Source organism: Maniola hyperantus, chromosome Z (assembly GCF_902806685.2).
Source record: "Maniola hyperantus chromosome Z, iAphHyp1.2, whole genome shotgun sequence".
Classification (NCBI taxonomy): Eukaryota; Metazoa; Arthropoda; class Insecta; order Lepidoptera; family Nymphalidae; genus Maniola; species Maniola hyperantus.
The window spans coordinates 6,927,405-6,950,091 of NC_048564.1; the positions used below are offsets into that span (position 1 = coordinate 6,927,405).

At 37.4% G+C, this 22,687-nt stretch overlaps 2 protein-coding genes and 1 long non-coding RNA gene across 10 annotated transcripts in view; 1 reads left to right on the forward strand and 2 right to left on the reverse strand.

Moving 5' to 3' along the window:
- Positions 1-130: 130 nt before the first annotated feature.
- Positions 131-22,687, reverse strand: part of LOC117995796 (ankyrin repeat domain-containing protein 11-like) — a 37,024-nt gene continuing 14,467 nt past the window's right edge. For 2 of the 8 annotated variants that reach the window (XM_069509038.1, XM_069509037.1), the window contains exons 12-19: positions 21,234-21,391; positions 20,584-20,768; positions 19,823-19,931; positions 19,423-19,584; positions 2,383-2,504; positions 1,818-2,015; positions 779-952; positions 131-423 (exon numbers count right to left, since the gene is read on the reverse strand). In XM_069509038.1, coding sequence (XP_069365139.1) covers positions 207-423; positions 779-952; positions 1,818-2,015; positions 2,383-2,504; positions 19,423-19,584; positions 19,823-19,931; positions 20,584-20,768; positions 21,234-21,391 — 1,325 coding nt within the window. In that variant the 3' untranslated portion in view covers positions 131-206. Of the gene's footprint in view, positions 424-778; positions 953-1,817; positions 2,016-2,382; positions 2,505-13,016; positions 15,118-15,839; positions 15,947-19,422; positions 19,585-19,822; positions 19,932-20,583; positions 20,769-21,233; positions 21,392-22,687 lie in introns of those variants that run through there. The other 6 variants (XM_069509040.1, XM_069509041.1, XM_034983807.2 and 3 more) reach the window with 4 other exon arrangements.
- On the forward strand, positions 4,290-12,571 carry LOC117995809 (uncharacterized). Its single transcript, XM_069509093.1, has 9 exons — positions 4,290-4,308; positions 4,393-4,478; positions 5,401-5,506; positions 6,338-6,508; positions 9,332-9,638; positions 10,175-10,375; positions 10,841-11,006; positions 11,376-11,497; positions 12,431-12,571. Exons 2-9 carry the CDS (start codon positions 4,461-4,463, stop codon positions 12,552-12,554), a joined length of 1,215 nt encoding a protein of 404 aa, XP_069365194.1. The 5' UTR covers positions 4,290-4,308; positions 4,393-4,460; the 3' UTR covers positions 12,555-12,571.
- On the reverse strand, positions 16,949-19,412 carry LOC138404585 (uncharacterized). Its single transcript, XR_011238478.1, has 2 exons — positions 18,404-19,412; positions 16,949-17,995 (listed from the first exon to the last, which is right to left on the reverse strand). It is a non-coding gene; the product is annotated as an uncharacterized lncRNA (long non-coding RNA).

Sequence of the window (22,687 nt, forward strand, 5' to 3'; positions counted from 1 at the left end):
CAAATAACCATATGAGCTTGATTTAAGGTAGTTATTTTGAAATTACAGACAGACACTTCAATTTTATTTATTAGTAGAAGAAGTATAGATATAGATTATAGTTTTTTAAATAAAAGATATATTTTGTATATTAAATTATTATTATTATAAATTGAAGCTTATCTACAAAATTCTATAAAGCAATAAAATATCTATAATTACTTGATTTATAACAGTGGGAGTTTCCTAATAAAATATCGATGCCACATTGTTCCAGTGAAAGCAGACAGCAAATACCATGTAACGAGGTACGACACATGCTCATTCCTCAAAGTCACTCTGGTCTGATTTGGCAATGGCCAACCAGCAGGCGGATCAGGGATCCCCTTTGCATCTAACCAGATGGGTTCAGAGCTGAGATAAGCACTCATTTGATCCAAATCCCTGCAACAAGAATATTCACAATTGTATACACATGGAGTTCCGTATCATGGTATATGAACCTAGTGACTCGTTTGATGGCATCAGTCCACCTAGTGCGGGGTCTTCCAATTCCAATGCTACACTTTTCATTGCGAGGTTGGCATTCTAGCACCTCAGGACCCCAACACCTATCGGTTTTTCGAACTATGTGCCCTGCCCATTGCCACTTCAGCTTTGCTGAGCTATATCGGTTGCTCAGTTTCTCCTATGGATCTTCTCAATTCTGATTAGCATAGCTCTGTCCATCGGACGCTGAGTGACTTTGTCTCAAACCTATTATATCTTAAAATCTACTTATAAAAATAAAAATATATACCTGTAGAGCCAAGATCCTTTTTCTGGGTTATTTTTCGGCATGAACGGGCTCCTAGCTTCAGTAAGTCGCAATATCCCTGTCAGTTCTACTTCACCAGTAATCAAAGAGGGCTGTCGTTTTTCTTTCGGACGCATACTCTGTGGTATCCAGCCTCTGTTAACTAATATAACTTTCCTATAAAGAAACAGTTAATAGTCAAAGTTCATCAAACTGCCATCTTTCCAGGTGGTAAGGGAAAATACTGTCTAAGATGGAACTGTGCTAAGCTGGAAAGAATATGTGGTAGTTTTACTCAACCTATATCCTATTAGGGTTCTACATAGCATGGGATGGGTACTGGGATCAGTGGCGTGCAGCTCATAGAAGCATAAACGCACTGCTTACCCTCATTGTAAGAAATCAATGCTTACTTTTTCATTATAACCTGCCGTAAAACAAGTTCATACCTAAATGCATACCCTGGCTTGAACTCCTGTGCACGCCACTGACTGGGATGCTAAATTGATTAGTGGGACAGATTTATCAGTAAGGTAAATAACAAACCTAGCCTAGATTGGAACAGAGTCAATTAAGAAATTACTTTGCAAATAAATAGTTGATAATATCTATTATAAGTCCCGCAAATTGCTATTGCGCTGGAACCATGTTTCATTAACATCGGTAATATAAAACTATACCATCGGCTTGAAACTTCAATCTAGTGCATAGAGTAAAGTAATGTCTAGTGCTGACGTCACTATAACGGCGGCCACGCTCATTAGCAATTTGCGGGACTCAGGATATTCTATTTATAGGACCACAGCACTCACCATTGCACCCGGAGGGAGAATTGTTAGAAAGGTAGGCAATTTCAGTAAATGGAAATGTTATTGCAACACATTATAATAACACTAGATGATGCCTGTGACTCAGCCTGCATAGGTAGATTTTGGTTTTTAAAAGCCCTTGGGAACTCTTTAATTTTCTCCACATGACAAACCATCAAACCAACAAACATACACACTTTTGCGTTTATGATATGAGTAGTGATGATGCTTACCCACTATCAGATAACTTGAAAGGAGTGATGACAAGCCAACCTTGGTTCTTCTTAGGGTCTGAAATAAGGGAACCAGTACGCGGCATAACAACATCATTTTCAATAAGAGCTCTGGGTCCAATCAGAATTTCTTTGTCATGCAGAAACTCGCCTTTAACTTTAACAGGTCTGTATTCCATACTTTCAAGTTTTTCAGAACTGGAATAAATAAAATACATCATTGGGCTTATAACATGAGACAAATATTTGGAGTATTTTGTTATAAAATATCTTGCAAGAATTTTGTAGTCTGTCTGCCTGAGAAATGTACCAACAATTATAATCAGTTCCGTAGTTTGACCGTAAAAGGTAATAAACAGGCACTAGGTTGTTGAGAAATAACTAAAAAATTGCTTATAACTGTTCGTGCCAAAAGATGCAAACTGCAAGCTGTCTCTGTGCTAATTTGGGCAGGATTGATTAAGCAGTTGCACAGTGACAAGGTAGGTACCTACCCATAACTTTTGCATTTAGAAAATCATTTATATATGCTTTTTTACATTTTAAAAATTAATTTTAACCTTACTCTTCTGGCATCTCAACAGGTGGAGCATTAGATTTTGCTTGCAGAATTTCTATCAACTCAAGTTTCCACTGCAGTCTGTAAACTTGCCAACAGCCCAAACCAAATGATGTTACAGGGATCATCTTAAAAAGAACAAGAATTTTTTAAAGAAATTGTTTTTTTCATATTAAACATTTTTGTTTTGAGCTACCTTGTATTTGATTATCTAGTATCTGTTTAATTAAAGATTTAAAGAAATTCATACCAATAACACCCATTTTATTACTTCGCCTGGCTCCTTATCCTTTGATTTTGGTATTTTTATTGAGCCGCTAAACGATTTATTAGTGCGCACAACGTTAACAATTACATGTTTCGATTTTTTATGTGCTGCTAAATCTTTTATTACTTTTGAGAAAATCCGCAACATTATCATTATTAATATTAACCTAGTATTTTAAGATTTTTGGCGTTTTAGGTTGTTTCTTTGTTTTTCAACTTTCAACTGGCTTTACAGCTCTGGGTTCTTTTCCAAGCCTTGTTTTATACACTTTGGGGATTAAGGCTCTGGCCATAGATTACTCTGGCTCTGGCGTTCGCATCTCCTTGGAGTAAATGTTTTCTGTGGTTCACATGGACCTTGAATAAGCTTGTATTCTAGGTCCATGGGCATTCAGTAGGTTGACTATGGAAAACCTGCATCAATCATTATTACAATCCCAATTGTTGTGATTGGCTGTATTTATGGTACTCTTGTTGCAACAATGCGTTGTAGCCAATAGTGAGTGAGCTGCAACCAATCAGTGGTGATTGCGATCGTGACATTGTAGCAGTCATTCTACCGCAACCGAGCTGTTGGTTTCTTTTTGAGCCTTTCCAATCCAATCCAATGCAATCCATCAGCCTGTTTGCGTCCACTGCTGGACATAGGCCTTTCCAAGAGCACGCCACCAAACACGGTCCTCAGCCTTTGAGCCTTTATTATCACGGTTTTAGCTCCATGGACATGGACCTATACTAAAGTTTTAGTACCTATAGATTCGTGACATATCATAAGTCTATGGTGATTCGTGATTACCTCAATGAGGAGGTTTCCAGGCAACGTTCGTGAAAATTTTCATAGATGGCGCTAAATACTACCACCACTAAAGATGAAAAATAATACATATATCTATATAATTTATTCTTGTAAGTAAAGTATGTATAATTGTACCTCTGTTTGATCAATAAATAATAATAATAATTTATGCTTTAAATTTAAATCGGATGCGAAATTAATTAATTAACTACTTCTATTATATTTCACAGATTTTGTGGGGAAGAAACGTAAGGAAAATTATTGCAGTGCACGCTAGCTCTTACTCTTTATCTATATCATTTATTGACACGACCTAAACATTAAAGCATAGATCATATAGATATAGGGAGGTATTATATTTATCTTCAGTGGTTGTAGTATTCAGCGCCATTTATGAAAAATTTCTCGAACGTTGCCTGAAAACCTCCTCATTACCTCAGAACATATATCTGTGGGTATTATTCTTAGGTTATATAGACAATCAAACACAGATATAATACTTACAGATATACAACTAGCGTGCCCCCCCTCAGTCTCTCTCCCTCTCGCTTAAGTAGAAGTACTTACTTGTGAAATGTTATTCCTTCTATTTAACGTTTGCTTCGGCTATTGTAGCCTAGCAAAGCACCGTTGCACAATAACATCAAAAACAAAAAACAACAAAACAAATCAATTATTTCTTTAAAATACTTGAGTCAACCTAACCTCACTTTTTTGTCAATATATTAGGTACAAAATACATCTCGACAAACAAATAAGTGGTCACAGTGATAAGGACAAAAATGATCATTTCGTCACGTTCTAATAAGAGCTTAAATACATTTAGCTATCTCGCTCTAACAGTAAGAGTCACAGGACTACTTCTATAGGTATTTATTCTGAGCAATCGAAGGTATATAAATCCATTATGCTCTATTAATCTGTGACCTGTGTGTTTGATTTGTTCAACGAAGGTTCAACGGGGCACACGTCATACTTTATCATCTGGGGTTGGTCTGCACTCTGCTCAGCGTTTTGAGAAATGGCGGCAAATATTCATGTGAGATTTTACAACTTTTTCATGTTTTAAAGAAATTTTTATGCATTTTTAATGTACACACTGTTAAAGATTATACCTAGTAACTTGCCACTCTTTGGAGCTACAACATTTTCTGTTATGCTCATAATCCGGTGGTTATCAATTATTATCACCAGATAAATTGTTTAATTATAGTTTTGTTTATAAGCACTAGGTACTTATCGATGAAGTTTTAACCATCCAAAAATTATCATTTAAAAATTAGTTTCTTTAAAAACATAGGTACTAGGTTAGCTAGTGGGAATAAAATATAGGTATTTATAAAATAAAATATATATTTTAAAGCTCCCAATCCTGCCTATAATTAACTAGCAAATAAATTTCGCTACATTTATATTTTACTGTACCTAGGTACTTATAACCTAATAATTTATTTAAAATCTCGAATGTAAGTACGTTTCACATTAAATTACAAGAAAAGCGTTTATCGGTGGGGCGAATCCATACTTATGTTAAAAATGCGAAAGTGTGTTTGTCTGTCTGCTAGCTTTTCACGGCCCAACAGTTTAATAGATTCACGGCATGTTACCGGGAAAGCTCAATCACTTGGCGCTACGTCTTTACCGGTAGGGTGGTAACTAGCCGCGGTCGAAGCCTCCCACCAGACCAGACTCGAGCCGGAAATCGAACCGGGACCTCCAACTTTTAATACAACAGTGCACGCACTGCGCCACGGAGGTAAATTAACGTCATAGTCTTTGTAACAAATGTTTTGCAATACTTATAATAACGATTATTTATTATTGTCAAAATAGCCAGCTAGGGTTCCGCCAAAAAAGTATGATCAATTAGGGTTCCATGGCCAAATAAAATTGGGAACCTCTGATCTAGAGAACAATTATTTTTTAGACGCATGGTACAAGTGTGTTATTTTCTTTTTTAGTGGTGGGTAAGAACTGAAAATGTTGGATTGCTGTGGAACAGACAGCCAACATTTTTAATATCACAGATGATATACATCGTGGCTGGGATTATAACACTTCTGCACGGTAAGTAATGTAGGTATAGTATGCGACAGGTCGAGTTGGCAATCGGGAAGGTAACGCCCCGCACACCCGCACAGCTAACCCGGTGCAGGTGAGTGCGGGTGACGTGCGGGTGTGCGGAGCGTTGCCCCGCCTCATACCCCGATTGCCATCTCAACCCGTCGCGGACTATACCTACCCTGCCTGCCTACTTTCCTATTTTGTTTTGAATATTAAATTATTCTCCCTTTTGGTCTCAGTAGTATTTATTTTTATTTATTTTTTATTTAAAGAATAGCCTACTAAATGACTAATATTCCCCTTTCCTCTCCAACTAAGCGTCAGGCTTGTGCTAGGAGTAGGTACGACAATAGTGCAACGGGCGAGGTTATTGAACCGTCGACCTTTCGGTTTTCAGTCCACTCCTTTACCGGTTGAGCTATTGAGGCTCTTTGAAGATTTTTGCAATCCACCTGATAATAATGCACTGCTAAGTACCTACCTGACTTTCATGCGCGGACAGTTCGTTTACAAAAATCTACCTTCATTTCTCGTTTTATCGTATTGGTTTTTTTTTATTTACAACCTGCTGTCATGAAAGCTTAAGTGGTGGTGGCTTAGTGGCTTAAGTGGCTCAAAGTAAAAAATATTTTTGTTTCTCGAAGTATGTTGAAGTCGGGTGAGCTTATAAAAGAAACTAAAAATTGAAGTGCAACGCTCGCTCGAGTTTAATATAACGTGCATAAAAAAGAAATATGTTTTCTTTAAAGTCGATTTTTTTGAAAAACAAAAATTATATTATCAACCTCTACCCAAAAGTCCGCTGATCTTGTACGGTCTGTATTATTTTTGTAGCATTCAAAAAAGGTGGCCGTTGGCCGTACTTCTGGCTGGCAACCGTGCTGCACGGGCTGTACGCGGATAATTTCTGGCACTTTGTGTTACCAGAATACGACAATTTCTGGCACTCGCAAACGCCGATCATCTTTTTGGGCGGCCGACTACCCCTGCACATAATACTTCTATGTAAGTTATGTTTCTATATGCGTTGTTTCTACTTTCGACACCTATTAAAAGCGAATGTGAATTAATTTTAATTTATGGTAGGCAGGTATTTTGAAAAAATACTTATTTAGTTATGTCTCAGAATACATAGTACCTAGTATGTAGGTATGGGTACGTAGAATATTTTTTGTAAATTTTATTAGTATTATTGTTTTTCTTACAGACCATTACTGAAATGTCGCTCCTTATAATGTATAGTTAACAAAAAATAACCGGTCAAGTGCGAGTCGGACTCGTGAACTGTGATAAGACAATGTTTCAGTATTCGGCAAATAGGGCCCATAATATTATCGCCCACCTTATTAATCTTAATTTTCTAACGAATTACAATGCGTTATATGTTATTTAATAAGTATTTCTTAAAAAAATATTTCGACCTATATTCCATATTAGTATTGTGTTAGACACTTGTAGGTCTGTATTTGGTATGGTACGCGACAGGCCAAGATGGCAATCGGGATATGAAGCGGAGGGATGCCCCGCACACTCGCACGTCACCCACGCTCGCCCGCGCCGGATTAGCGCGGCGGCTGCGCGGGGCGTCCCCACCCCGATTGCCATCCCGACCTGTCGTGGACTATACTTACGGAGAAAGTGATACAGTACATCGGCCTTTAGAATGACATTTCGGCTTTGTAGAGCGTTGTCTCTGTCACTCATACATAAATAATGACATTTTGTCAGTCTCAACGACAGAGACAATCAATCAATACTTATAATAAAACTGTAACAGGTCAAATTCTGTACATTGAAGATATTTTGAAAATTTTTTTTCGAGGGCACTCTATAATCGATACTGAACACAAAACTGTAATTTTTTTCATACTTATAATAAAACTGTAACAGGTCAAATTCTGTACATTGAAGATATTTTGAAAATTTTTTTTCGAGGGCACTCTATAATCGATACTGAACACAAAACTGTAATTTTTTTCATTTTTGTCTGTCTGTCTGTCTATCTGTCTGTCTGTCTGTCTGTCTGTCTGTCTGTATCACGGCCGCGCATCACGCTGAAACTACTGAATGGATTCCAATGAAACTTGGTACGATTTGAGGTCATACTATGAGGAAGAATATAGGATACTTTTTATCCCGAAATTCAGCATGGTTCCCGTAGGAGAGGGGATGAAAGTTAAAATGTATACTGAGTTGTAATTCATTAACGTGTAGTCCGATTTCATTCATTCTTTTTTTGTTAGAAAGGGGATATTTTGAAAATTGTTCCGTAAATATTTCAAGGTAATCGGTTTTTAACCGACTGTCAAAAAGGAGGTGGTTCTTTTTTCTACATCGATTTTTTCGAGGTTTCTGGGCCGATTTGCAATTTTTTTTTTAATCAACAAAAAAAGTTTTCGTGGTGGTCACATAAAAAATTCTGGATTCAACTCCTTAATCCTGATGCTGCAGGGTTACTGCCCGCCTGAGTTATCAAGATTCAGGAAGTGTTCATAGTGAATTCATATTGTAGGTACCAAGCAAATCATCAATATCATCATCAATCAATACTTATAATAAAACTGTAACAGGTCAAATTCTGTACATTGAAGATATTTTGAAATTTTTTTTTCGAGGGCACTCTATAATCGATACTGAACACAAAACTGTAATTTTTTTCATTTTTGTCTGTCTGTCTGTCTATCTGTCTGTCTGTATCACGGCCGCGAATCACGCTGAAACTACTGAATGGATTCCAATGAAACTTGGTACGATTTGAGGTCATACTATGAGGAAGAATATAGGATACTTTTTATCCCGAAATTCAGCATGGTTCCCGTAGGAGAGGGGATGAAAGTTAAAATGTATACTGAGTTGTAATTCATTAACGTGTAGTCCGATTTCATTCATTCTTTTTTTGTTAGAAAGGGGATATTTTGAAAATTGTTCCGTAAATATTTCAAGGTAATCGGTTTTTAACCGACTGTCAAAAAGAAGGTGGTTCTTTTTTCTACATCGATTTTTTCGAGGTTTCTGGGTCGATTTGCAATTTTTTTTTTAATCAACAAAAAAAGTTTTCGTGGTGGTCACATAAAAAATTCTGGATTCAACTCCTTAATCCTGATGCTGCAGGGTTACTGCCCGCCTGAGTTATCAAGATTCAGGAAGTGTTCATAGTGAATTCATATTGTAGGTACCAAGCAACGACTATATTCTCAGACTTCAAGTCTCAACTCTTCAACCCTGATGATGTAGGGTACAGCACTCCTAAACTATAATGTTTCAGGAACTGCGGATGATGCAAAATTATTTTAGGTACCAAGCATAGGCTACATCATTGAACTTCGGATCCTAACTCCTCAATCCTGATGCTGCAAAGTACTGAAGTCCTAAATCGTGGGGATTTGAAAAAAAAATTAAAAAATTTGAATCGACTGTTAGGCGGAACGAAGTTCGCAGGGTCAGCTAGTGCTCTATAAATCCGCTATCTCCTTCTAAAGGTCGATGTCCATTACTTTCTGTCACGCACTGTACTTAGTTCCAGCGATATACCTACACCATGTCTGCAACGAAAGCGAATTTTCAATAGAAAATCATAAGTAGCTATTTACTTACCAGTATAATAAGTAATATATTGTTGTATTGAATCGTCCCTTATTTCAACAATTCTTTTGTACGTCAATACAAAATTGGTGATGACTTCTAATCGATAAATAACCATCTGCGCACGTTCATCTTCAGAGCCAGAGTTAATCTGACAGCATAAAAAAAAACTTTTTTATTCGAATAAACTTTTACAAGTACTTTCGAATAGTCATACACCTACATCATCCCTTGTTCTCTTTCCAGACCCCGCGTTCATTTATCAGGCGGCTTACGCAGTCAGCAGGTTGGATTTGCCGAAATACGCTCAACCGTTCGCCGTCGGTCTACTCACTGTGCTAATCGACATACCATATGATATCGTAGCCGTCAAGTTCGTGCATTGGACCTGGCACGACACAGATCCCAATATCTTTGACCGACACTACTGGGTGCCATGGAACTCTTATTACTTCCATGCATCCTTCGCTGCAAGTTTATACTACTTTTTCACCGCCAGTAGAAAATGGTTGTCGGATCATCATAGCCTGTCGCCTGACTGGCAATCTGCTTCGTAAGTATTCGTTGTTTTATCGCCTTCTCTTTAGCACATTTGCACTTTTTATAGTAGATACATACAGACCAGCATACCTACGTGTTTTTATAGTGTAGGCGCCAGCAATATTTGAGCAGACATAATACTAGGTATGCGTACCTACTTACTGAATGCTTTCAATAGATTTAAGCCTTAGTCCTTGGAAATTCATCATACATCATGATATCTCTGGAGATACTCTGGACTCTGGAGTCCAGATATATAAGACTTGAAGAATTGGTTTTTACTGTGCCATAATGCATACTTATCCTTAGGGGGAATCATTGTCTTAAAAAAATCTCTTAGGGTGCCTCTAAGTTTTACGAAAAATCAGCTCACCAGTTCTGTCTTAAGATTCCTTTTCACAAGGAATAAAACCCATTTTGCTACCTATATCTAATCTATTATACCAATAGCAAAATAAGCTCGATGTTTCTCTTGTATCATGGATTTCGGCAAAGTATCAGCTGCTGTTCAAAATTTAATTTCACTTACGAATTTATTTTTATTTTTAGGGTACTTGTAGAGTTGCAGTCTCTAATAATCGCGACGGTCATGGGCATGCCGGGTGGCGTTATGCTCTTCATTCCGGTTTATCATATCTTACACGACGCTTTCGAGATCCATTCCGAAGTAACTTTCTTCTTACTTTTTGCTATTTTCGCTGCTTTCGTCGTTCATGGTATTCTCGCCGAACGCGATGAATGTGTAGTAAGGTGAGTACAATGTTACCTAGAATTTAGTGATTTTGCAGAGGGCGATATTTCCCATTGATGTTGGAATCGTGTTCAGCCAACGCGCCTTAATAGTAACGAAAACTGCCCAGAAGGAAGAAAGAAGAAAGGCTTCACGGAAACAAGCTTGTATGAGGGTGCTATCCATTTTTACGGCAAAGATTATCAGCTAAAACTCTGCCAGATACTCCTTTAGTCTGGAATAATTGTACCTAACGTATAGATATTCTATTTCACGATGACCGCTCAGCCTTGGTTGTAGTAGTGAGTGTACCGATAAGAGTTGTGTGCATTTGTGTGCGCAACGTAAACCGCATCGCGGTCGACACTAAACACTATATATATAACAAAGTGTACGTGTGTCACAGCATCACCAAACAGTTTTCGTGGAATGAATTGAAATTCTATGTCAATGTTCCTAAGGTTTTAATAGTGTTTATTCTACAGGCTTACAACCATTGACTACGCACTGATTCTCCAGTTGGCAGTACACTATATAATCTACTGGATATTTGTAGTGTTTTTTGACCCGACAAAGGAAATCTCGGTGGGTCTACATGAACCCGTTGGACCATGCAATGAAGTAGCCTCTCTCACAACGCCCTTCGGACAGGTGAAACTTTTATATTAATCAAATGTGGTATCACATGAAAGGGCTATTCACATGTGCATTCTAAAAGAGATTTTTATTTAATTTTATGCATCATAGTTTTTGATTTATCGGGCAAAATGTCGAAAAAATACGAGTGTAGTCGGAACCCTCGTCGCGCGAGCCTGACTCGCACTTGGCCGGTTTTTACTTATATAGAAGATAAAATTTCTTTAAATTTAAACCGAAATATGAACATACCTACAGCTCGAACCGCTAGGCTAGGATTTTAAATGTTGTCTTTTTCTATACCTAGAGAGAAATTTCACCAGAGTGAAAACGGGGGTGAATCAGCTAGTATCTAGGTACTTATCATATCAATTTTGTTAACAGACACTCTACAAAAGGAAGTATTTCTGCCCCGATGACTATGACGAGGGATATTTTGACTTTCACTGTACTACTAAACCACCGAATGGTGCCATATGGTATACAATTTGCGGTACTCCGTTCCAGTAAGTATTGTTTCACGTACCTTTTTTTGTTGGTAAGACACCATTAAGACACCGAGGGGGTTTTAGTAACTAAAATTATATACATATTTAAATCATTGACTTATAGGTACATTACATCGTATGGACAGGGCCATTGAACAAACAAAATGGCACCGAATCAGTGGTGCTTTAGCACCAATGCAACCTCAGTGACGTCTGGATTTCAAACGGGTCGTTCATCTATCTAAGAGGTGGCGCTGATTTATTTGGTTCCAAAACCGTGAAAAATTTCGATCGCTTGGGCATATCTTGTCATTTTATGTCGATGATTTAAATATATAATTTTAGCTACTAAAACCCCCTCGGTGGCCACCCATATTGGGAGGCTCCGAGACATCGGTGCCCCCTTTGCACGACGCCCGTTGGGCTCGTCCCAGAGAAAATAGCCCCCTGTCTCACGCCTCGTTATGTGGTATGGCAGCTTGTGCCACAGCAAGCTGCCATCTTGAATAAATACATGGCTCTTATCCGTAGATAGACTAATAGGTATATGTAAGTACTGTGTAACCGCGTATGAGGTAGCGATAGCACGACGTAACGATGAATAACACGACAATTAAGTATTACCATTGTTTAGTAGTCAATATTTGTATTAACCGATCAACAATATTTATATTAAAGGTTTTTTATGTGAAAACAAGTAAATAACTCATGAGAAATACAATTACGCCACGAATTCTCAAAGTTTGTTTTGCAACTTCTTGTATGTATTCTTGAAAAAAACTGTTACACGATAAGGGACAAAAAGTAGGTTAGCTGCGTCTCTGTTTATCACATTAGTAACTTTATCTGTGATCTCTTTTTAGTGCGAATAAGAAAGCAAACGTTCCTGCATCTACCTTTATTACTCTATCTACTTTTTTATATATTCTACTTTTTGTATCTTTGTTACAGTAACCGAGCGGAGTACATAGCAATTCTGACGGCTATTCTCATCGTCGCCGCGGGAACTTTTCGCGGCATTTATTTTGCTAACCCTATTCCAAAACCTGTATGTCGAAAATTGAAATATAAATAGTTTGTGTTTATTATTGAGGTAATTGTGTTTATTACAGACGGACGAGTGCAATTTTACTCAAGTAGACTCAGATACTTGAGTGAAATTGGACTGTCCGTCTAACAAGAGCCTTATAACTTCTGAATTAAGTACTGAACGTAGGTAATTACATACTTTAAATAAGTCGTGAAAGGTCGTATGGTCATTTCAGTTAATTATTATAATACTAGCTGATGCCTGAGACTTCGTCCACGTGGATTTACGTTTTTCAAAATCCCGCGGGAACTCTTTGATTTTCCGGGATAAAAAGTAGCCTATATGTTAATCCAGGGTATAATCTATCACCATTCCAAATTTCATCCAAATCCGTTCAGCCATTTTTGCGTGCTTGCTATTTACACTTAACCTAAGTTAGTGTGCATCGACTGTTAAAATTATTTTAACTAAAAATAAAGGATGAAAAATAAATAATAATGCAGTAAATACTCTTGAGATTTTTATTTAATTGAATTAAAAAATATAGGAAAAGTTGATGTCATTTTATAGTGAAGGTCGTTTAATAACTAATAAAATGCATTGCATATGTGAAAAACACGAGCTTTTAAAAAGTAAAGCTATAAGGAAGCCAATTCAATTTGAGTAGTTAAAGAATTTATATTTATATATTACTTACTGTAAAAATATAATTATCTAGGTATTTAATACTAATTAAATTAATCAACATTTAATAAAAATAAATCTTACTTGATACGTCAAATAATAGAACTACGCTGAAAAATTATACCATATAGGTCCTGTATTACATAACATATGCTTCCAAGCAACGAATCTTTCTACATCTATACATAAATCTACCGCTAATTTCAACAAATTAAATTACTAAATATATAAGCTAGGGCCTAGGGCACACTTGCAGAGTGAAGTCGAAACTTCCTTGTGGATAAAAATTGAAACTCGGTTTTATTTATTTTGGCATGCGGTTGAAACTGGATTGAATAAAAACAAAATACTGATGAGATTTCATTAAATTTTTCGTAAAATCGAATTTCAACTGTATTACAAACTTTACAAAGTAATAAAGCTGAGTTACAGTTGTTATCAAAAAGGCCACTTCAACATCACTGCAAATATGCCCCGTTGGTCAGTGTAACGAAATACAGCAACCATATCCTGGTAAAGACTGATTCTTTTCGGATATTCGAGATGGTAGTGACTGTATTAAAAGACCGCACCGCCGTTTGTGCTTAGACAATAGTCGAAGCAATCCAAGATGGCGATAGAAGTATGTAAAGGTACTGTGCACTGGATCTACTATTGGTGCGATATCGTGTTAATAATATAGTTGAACATAGCATTAAAGAACATTGTATCGACTCTGACAGTTTGAACTAAATCAAATATGTTTTGGGTGTCTTTAATTAATTAGGTATGATTTCCATTTTCCTTAGATTCGTCAGTATAATTTTTTTTTAGATTCGTCAGTATAAATTTGCAGCGATACAGTGCTTTTAAAAGTGTAGAGTCAGTCGTGACCAGAATATTGGGCGCAGGAAAGTCCTTAGAAAAGTATCGACGACAGTCAAAAAATTCTGAAAGGTTATAATCCAATTTCGTAGCTCCGCTTGAGTCGTATTACCAATCGATGTTATAAAAGTGTTTGAGATCACGAGAATGACAAAACTTAGAAGGTAATGCTAATATCACATTATACCGCAGGTCGATCATGTCATTCGCATTTTCACTCCCTTTGTAATTTTTCGTGCGAGTTGCATCTCTGTTGCATATAAAACTTGTAATTCGTCGCTTATGTAATCATGAATTTTGTATGGAGAGTAGCTTATGCTTGCGACTTCGTCCGCGTGGAGTACACAAATTTCAAACCCCTGTTTCACCCCCTTAGGGGTTGAATTTTCAAAAATCCTTTCTTAGCGGACGCCTACATCATGTAGACGTCCTACGTCATCTAAGAAAGGATTTTTAGAATAGCTATCTGGATGCCAAATTTCAGCCCAATCTGTCCAGTAGTTTGAGCTGTGCGTTGATACATCAGTCAGACAGTCAGTCACCTTTTCCTTTTATATATTTAAGATAATAGATCGCAGTCGAATTGCTAGATGCCAAAATAAAGTCACGGACTGCCCAGCGGGGCACATTTGTGGCTCCGAGGAACGCTGGAAGGGACAAACTTGGGATTTTCGCTGTTGAATTCCAAATTTTGTATGGGATGACGGGTAACAACCATAATGCATAATGCAACTGGCACGAAATAATTATAAGGTAAACGAAACTGGCACAAAACCCATAAAAATGAAAATGCGTTGCAAGCGACGTATGGTATAGTGTAGGATCAGCTAACGCCGGCACGAGGGGCGCCGGCCTTACATTAACACAGGCAATATGAACTTAAAATTCAAGCGGGCAAGTCAAAATTCGACACGTGTATTTGCGGTACGTGCGTGGGATCGATCTTGGGCGAGGTCTTGTAATCGCACAGACCCAGCTCCTTGAGTTTCCACTCCCAACCCATCAGCTGCACCGCGTGCAGTGTTTCCGCCTCCGTGTGCTGACGTCGAAGCATACCTTCCTGCAATATCAAACACACGCTGTGAGACGACACGCCGGCTTTGCGCGAGAAGTCGAGATGGCAATCGGGGAGGGAACGCCCCGCACAGCCCACGTGCTAACTCGGTGCGGGAGAGCGGTGACGTGCGGGTTTGCGAGGCGTCCCCTCGTCTCATACCTCGATTACCATTTCGACCTGTCGCGGACTATACATACCCGAACGACTGATGAATCATGAATCATGAATCATTTCAATCATTTCATTTCAATCATTACTAAGCAAACTAATTAGTTTTGCAATAGTCTGCAGATTAGGGATGATGCCTTCTAGACAAATCAGTAACTTTTTATCAAACGGTCGCTTAGATTGGGAGCTTGTATGAAATACAAAGATAAGCAAAGCATTTGACGTAATTACTTGTCGTACTTTTTAGTTAAAGCATATAGTTTAAAATACTTTATTTAAAAAAACTAATGTACTCTATACCTACTCCAAAAAACTAATATACACAAACTACTTACAGTACGCGACCGAAAGTAATGTACATCGGCCTTTAAAATGACATTTCGGCTTTGTAGAGCGTTGTCTCTGTCACTCATACCTATATATGTCGTTTTGTCAGCCTCAGCGACGGGGACAGCGCTCTACAAATCTGCCATCTCTTTTCTAAAGGTCGATGTACATTACTTTCGGGCGCGTCATGTAACAAACGAAACTAAAAGCAGCATCTATTTAATAATTACCAAGAAATAATTAAATTTTCACATAGGCCCAATCCCACTTACGACGGTGTAGGGCTCTCTTCGGGGGAAGACGTGTTGCCTGGCGCAGTTCACGTACACATTCAAAGCTGCGTAAATTACTTATTGTTAACAGAACATAGCGCGACCGACTCAGTTTGATGAACATAGACTTTATTTTATAAGTGGTCCGATCCGATTAATGCTAAACGGATGCATGTTCTGGTACATAATTATTATGTTATCATACTTAAAGTTCTATTTAGTGGAAGTGCAAGTCAGACTCGCGCACCGAGAGTTTGCAGTCATATTTTCAGGGTTCCGTACTGCAATTATATTTTTTCGACATTTTGCACGTGCATAGTAATTGATTCGTGCAAAATGTCGAAAAAATATGACTGCAGACTTGCATATATTTTCATGCAATAATATTAATATTGTCATACAAAAAAATAAGGCCAAAGCTTAGTACAGATTGCATCCCGGAAATGGGCAGACTTTTTATCCCGGAGAATCAAAAAGTTTCCACAGGATTTTTAAAAACCTCCATCAAAATGTCGATGAAGTTGCAGACATCAAGTGAGCCAAAACAAAAGCGCGAGCGAAATTTTTGATATATGTTTACAAAAATATCTATATTAGTATTATGAATGTGTATGTGTCGGGCAACGGACAGACTTTTTATCACAGAAAATCAAAGAGTTCATCCTCATCATCATCCCATGAGATTTTCAAACACCTTAATCTATGCAGATGAAGTTGTGAGCAAACCAATACAAAATAAAAGAGCGAGCGAAGCGAATGGGAAATTCTTGAAAATTCACAAAAAAATTGTTAAATTCAACAACTAGTGTATTATGCATTATAAAAACATTATCACATAGATAACATAGGTCAGGGGGGGTCTACACGACCACCGAGAGAATGTATGTAATATGAATACCTTTGTGTTATAGTACCTACTGTAATATATCGATTGCATACCTGTAACAAAGTGTTTGTATTGATGTCAAAGGATTTATGGTAATTTTATGTATGATTTAAGAACACCTACAAATTCGTGATTTCGTAAAAATTAAACGTCGTTAATGTTTTTGGAACGAAACTTCATGTCGGGCTTTATTCGCTTGAATTCCCAAGAGTTTTTATTTGATAATAATATGTATATCCATTTCCATACAAAGTATTAATTCCGTTAGCATAATTTTAGCATTTTTTCAAAGAGTTAAGCAGGCTTTCGCAGTTTTCAGTTCAATAATTAGCATGATCATGAATTTGAATCTGGTCATGACTCATGTACTGACGTAATCCATACTTCCATACTAATATTATAAATGCGAAAGTGTGTGTCTGCTAGCTTTTCACGGCTCAACCCACGGAACAGAAAGAACAGTGGAAGTGCAATTCACCAAAATTACTATAGGAACCGCTGTCGCCAAACTCATACAAATATACCGATAGTCATATATTGCACTACAAAGAAACAAATCATTTGATTTGTCGTTTAAGTTTAGTCAAAACTAGCCTACATCACAGATTTGGAAACAAACCCTGACGTTCTAGAAATAAGATTTATTTTGCTTTAGCGGAAGAACGTATTTACGAGCTATAGTCACACTCACGTCACACTAGATTCAATTGTCCAATTAATTCCGCTACTTGACCATAGATGGCGGTATTCTAAGTGGTAGCAATTATAAACTTAATTACGTTAAACATATGGTTGACATTTGCGTGATCGGTCGATTTTTTTTCCTCCTCAGCTAAGGCCGCACCACGTAGCTCAATGAATTACCTATCGATATCGATAGATACTCGTTATTTTGTTCATTCGCAAAATTAAAATTAAAAAGGTAATTATAAAATTGAATAAAAGTGCTGGTATGTATGCATGCCTTTTACAAGTATGCACAATAAATACTGCAACGTATGAAAATAGTTAAATTTTATTTATTGCCCTTGAAATAAAACATATTTGTTAAGAAACTGGCGTTTCGAAAGTCTTATTTTTAATTTTAATAAACGGTGTATGCGAACATTTATGTATATATTTTTCGACTATTGCCTTCATCAAATCGGTAACGTGATTAGACGCAGGAATCTCCGAATCACTTTGTCTTTTTGAAGAACCTGGAGTGACCACATTTATCATTTTGTGGCTGAAACCAAAATTAAATTTTGAGAATAAATCCGTACTAATATTATAAATGCGAAAGTGTGTCTGTCTGTCTGCTAGTTTTTCACAGCTCAACCGTTCAACCGTTTTTGATGAAATTTGGTACAGCGATAGCTTGCATCCCGGGAAAGGACATAGGCTACTTTTTATCCCGGAAAGTTGAAAAGTTCCCACAGGATTTTTAAAAACCTAAATCGTCGCGGGCATCATCTAGTACCTATATAAAAATGAATAGGAGAAAAATTAATTAGTGTGTTTATGAATTAAATTTCATATTTAGTCAGTCAATCTTCATACAAAAATATAACTAAGAGGTGGTGTTGTTTTGTATTATAATATCAAGTATTTTCAATACTTACTGAAAGTAATAAAATAATACAAGGTTACTTACTTGATTAAAAAACTTAACGATTTTCATTGATGGAAGCGCAGAAGGTTTCGTATATCTATATCCTTTATTTGATATTATAAAATCGACTTCTAAAAAAATGTTCAGAGCATAATATCATGCTTGATTTGGTTGGCATCCAATTAACTTTACCCGTTGCATCTATCCATTTCTCTTTGATGATTGCATCTTTGGGAAACCTAAAAATATTTTAAATGAAGGGTAGAGGAACTACTGATGTCTATTTAGTGATCAATGCAACGTCTCACTCATTAATAAATTATAATTATTGCGTTACTATTTATTTATATCCTTGTATCGATATCAATCGATAAATTCAATATTCGACTTGGCCACATCACTACTTGAGTAGCGAACACGGAGCGAAGTACTTTCGGAATAGAATCAATCCAAAATAAACTTTATCTTAATTGGTTAAGGTTGATTTTGACTAACCGTTCTATTAAATATTAGTAAATTGAAATAAATTAAGATTTTATAGAAAACAATGAAAATCGTACTTACCGATGATACGAAACACCATTTTTAAGATTTTTTCTCCTACTATCATTTTTACACTCCAAAACGGAACAGTAACATTGCTAGGGCAATATGAATTTGTCGCGAGACTACCAACTCCACGCGATGTTAGAACGCGACTGGGATCAGTTTTACGTAACTACGCTTAATTGTGGCACGCGTGCCACGCCTACTTAGCACTTCCACTGTTTTTTCTGTTCCGTGGCTCAACCGTTCAACCGATTTTGACGAAATATGGTACCCATGTATGGTTTTATCCCGGAAAAACAAAGAGTTTTTTAAAAACTAAATCCACGCGGACGAAGTCGCGGGCATCCTCTAGTATATTATTAAATAAACAAAAGTTCTGACAGCGTTGTGCGCTGATGCTACTTTAGGGTGTACGCTGCGGGAAAGTGGGAGTCGAGGTAACTGCATTCTCTGAGTGATCGTGTAGTAAGTGGGGAGAGAGGTAGAGAGAGAAAGAGATGAGAGGTGATCACCTTGATCTTCTCCCACTTGTCGTCGACTTCCTGCAGCCACGAGTTGATCTGGCGTCCGTTGCAGCGGGAGCGCTGCGCGTTGCGCTTCTCTTCCTGATCCGGCGCCTGCACGTTGTATACTTCTTTATCGCGCAGGATGGTGCACACCGAAAATGGGAGAGACTGGAGACAAGATATTAATACGTCAATTTCCTCAATTCCATTACACAATAAAAAAATAACAAACCCACAGCGAGTTTAAGCTTATTTTCATACCTTCCATTCTGATCAAAATCTGAGCAAGCTCGTTTGCGGTGTTTATAGTCATTTGTCACTCAGTATGCGAGTTATGGACTGATACTGTAAATGTTCTTATTTGAAACGCATAGTGAAGAAAGGAATTTAGAAATTATTGACGTACCTGATTAGCCACAGCGCGTTCGGCGCGCCCGTGCACTCTCAGTATTTCTTGTTCGACGGCCAGAACTAACTTCTCTTTTTCAACCAAGTGTTGTATACGCAATCTCATCCTGTCACACGAATAAAAAAACTCCTCAAGAATTGTATTTATAAAATAAGAATTTTGAAAATAACTTCAGCTAATAAGAGTATAAATATTTGTACCGTCAAACTGATATCCTACAGATAAAATAAAGAAACTTTTTGCCCCTCAAATCCTGCTTCAAATTTAGGGGAAAAAACCGGCCAAGTGCGGCAGACAGACAGACGGACGGACGGACGGACAGCTCAGACTATACAGGGGAAGATCGTCATTCTCAAAGCCGCACTCGCGAACTGCAGAGCATTTGAAACCAACGGCAATAAATTATCGTGGAACACAAGAAGACGCTTAGGGAGCTTGCTCCTGCGTTCTTTTTATCATATTTTTACTGCAACCAATGGCTTCACATTGATGCGTATTTATTTATGTTAACTTCTATGTCATCTATACTAATATCGATCGAATATATATATAATATACTAAAGCGAAGTCGCGGGGATCAGCTAGTATACTATAACATAGAAGACGTACAATACGATGCAACATAATATGTCAACCTGTCGCATATATCAGGCCAGGTCATTATGGAACCGCGTATCTCCGTACCCTTATTTCGTAAAATGTAACAGACATACTTTCACATATTATTATATTTGAATATTTTTGATTAAATGTAATACCTCTCCTTTTCGTGAGTCATGAATTCGTTGACCATTTGCGACGGCATGTTGTGTGGTATGTCAACTTGCGGCTCTGGGTTCACGTTGTTTTGTAAGGTGTAGGTACACCTGTTCATTAGATATTTGTTGAAGTCCTTCGGTGGCTTCGGTTTAACAGGAAACAAGCCTTTCTGACGTCGCTCAATCTAATACATACAAAAATATGTTTTAAATAAAAGTCTTTAATGGCATCAAGATCTTTCTTAGATGCTTCATTGAGTCACAAAATATTTGTTAATTACTTTTCAACGCTTAAACTGCTGAATTCTAGATCTATATATCTACAGGTGTAGATTATGGAAAAAAAAATGATTCCCGCTGATCTTTTTAAACCAAACCTATGCGTAGTAGGTTAGGTTTCTTTTTTTTTATAATCTACACCTGTAGATCTAGATCAATTCAGCGGTTTAAGTGTTGAAAACGTAATAAACAGAAATATTTTGGGACTCAATGAAGCATCAAAAACATTATTAGGTATTATACGGATGAGACAAATACACAGAAGAATCATATGTCGGTAATCGGTAGGAACAAAATAAACTAATGGCTGTGTACTTGATACACAGTACACAGTGTGCATAAGTAGGTATTTTGTGAATCGCAATAGCTACCTGTTTCCGGATATGTATGTACATCTGGTAGGGGTTTGAATGCGTGATGTTGTGCGACACCGTAGTGCTGTCCGGTGCCTCGACCTTCGGCTCGCGCGAATGGTTATCCCTCGACGCTTTGAGCTTACGCTTCCGAGGGTGCAACTCGACAGATGGGCCTGTAATTTTACATCGAATTGATTTTGTATCACTTTGTTGTCGATCTGTCTGTCGTGTCTGCCAAAAAATCCATCCCTTTGATCTAGAATCATGAAATTTCGGGTTCCGAAAACCGTGAATTACAAAAAATAACACATCACAAAAAAATACGAGGTATCGACATTTTAAAATTTAATTCCAACCCTAACGCAGTGGGTGTACGGGGAAATACGAAATCCCCTTCCACCCACTCTGGTGGGAGAAGCCGGTGGGTGGGTACACAGGTAGCTCCTCAGTAAATGTAGGAGACCTACAAGTGTACCTAAAGTGACGTCAAAAAGCTTGTCCGCCTCACGAAGGTCCGTTTGAACGGAACTTGTCCGGAAGCGGGCTGTCTTCGGTTTTACATAATTGCAATGTGAATTATTACAATGCGCGGCTCGAGGCTAGGTCCTCTGGCTTTACACAGTTGCGAAAAGAGCCGCCAAAGCTTTGCACTGAGATGCTGCAGGCGATGTCTTATAGTCGCCGTCTTTAGCCGCAATAAGAGCCACCGGATTCCAAATGTAGCGAAAATTGTCGAACTAAAAGTGTAGCTATTTTATCGTACAAAACTTGGCACACAATTTCTTTTGCTTTGTTAAACGGACCTCGAGCGCTATTACTACTACTACTATGGAGAATCTTGAGTAAATAAACAACTGTAAATCTGGTGATTTTTACGTTCTACCCCTAACACTCCATTCGATGCAGTCAGTGATATATTCACAATCCTTTCCAATGTCATTCCATTAGGCTACTGAAACAGTTTTAAATAGAAATACGTTTTATTCCATTTAACTTTTACAAGTACTTTTGAATGGTCAAATGCATCTATGCATTTGACGATTCAATGCATCTATCCACTTGTTTGGAATGCCTAACAAGCGTAACCATGAGATATTCCAATATACAACCCCCAATCAAGCGTGATTGAAATCCAGTACCTTAAGGTCATCGTTGATTGCTTGGCGTTGAACTGTTGAAAGACATTAGCAGGTTTTAATCAATAACAGAATCAACAACTCTTTTGTAGCAATAGATTCCGATAAAAGTTAGGCAACGGTTATTTCACTCTTTTATTAGATAGGTACATTTTTTTAAATACGGCATGACAAAATTGTCGCACAGCGATTACCAATTTAATGAAAGAAATATACACAGTGTAATGTATCTACTTAACATACACAAACAACTACTCGTCATGCGGTAACATCAAAACTAGATAATGTAAGTACGATCCTCAACAATTACTACACATTTAAATACTATTTCAC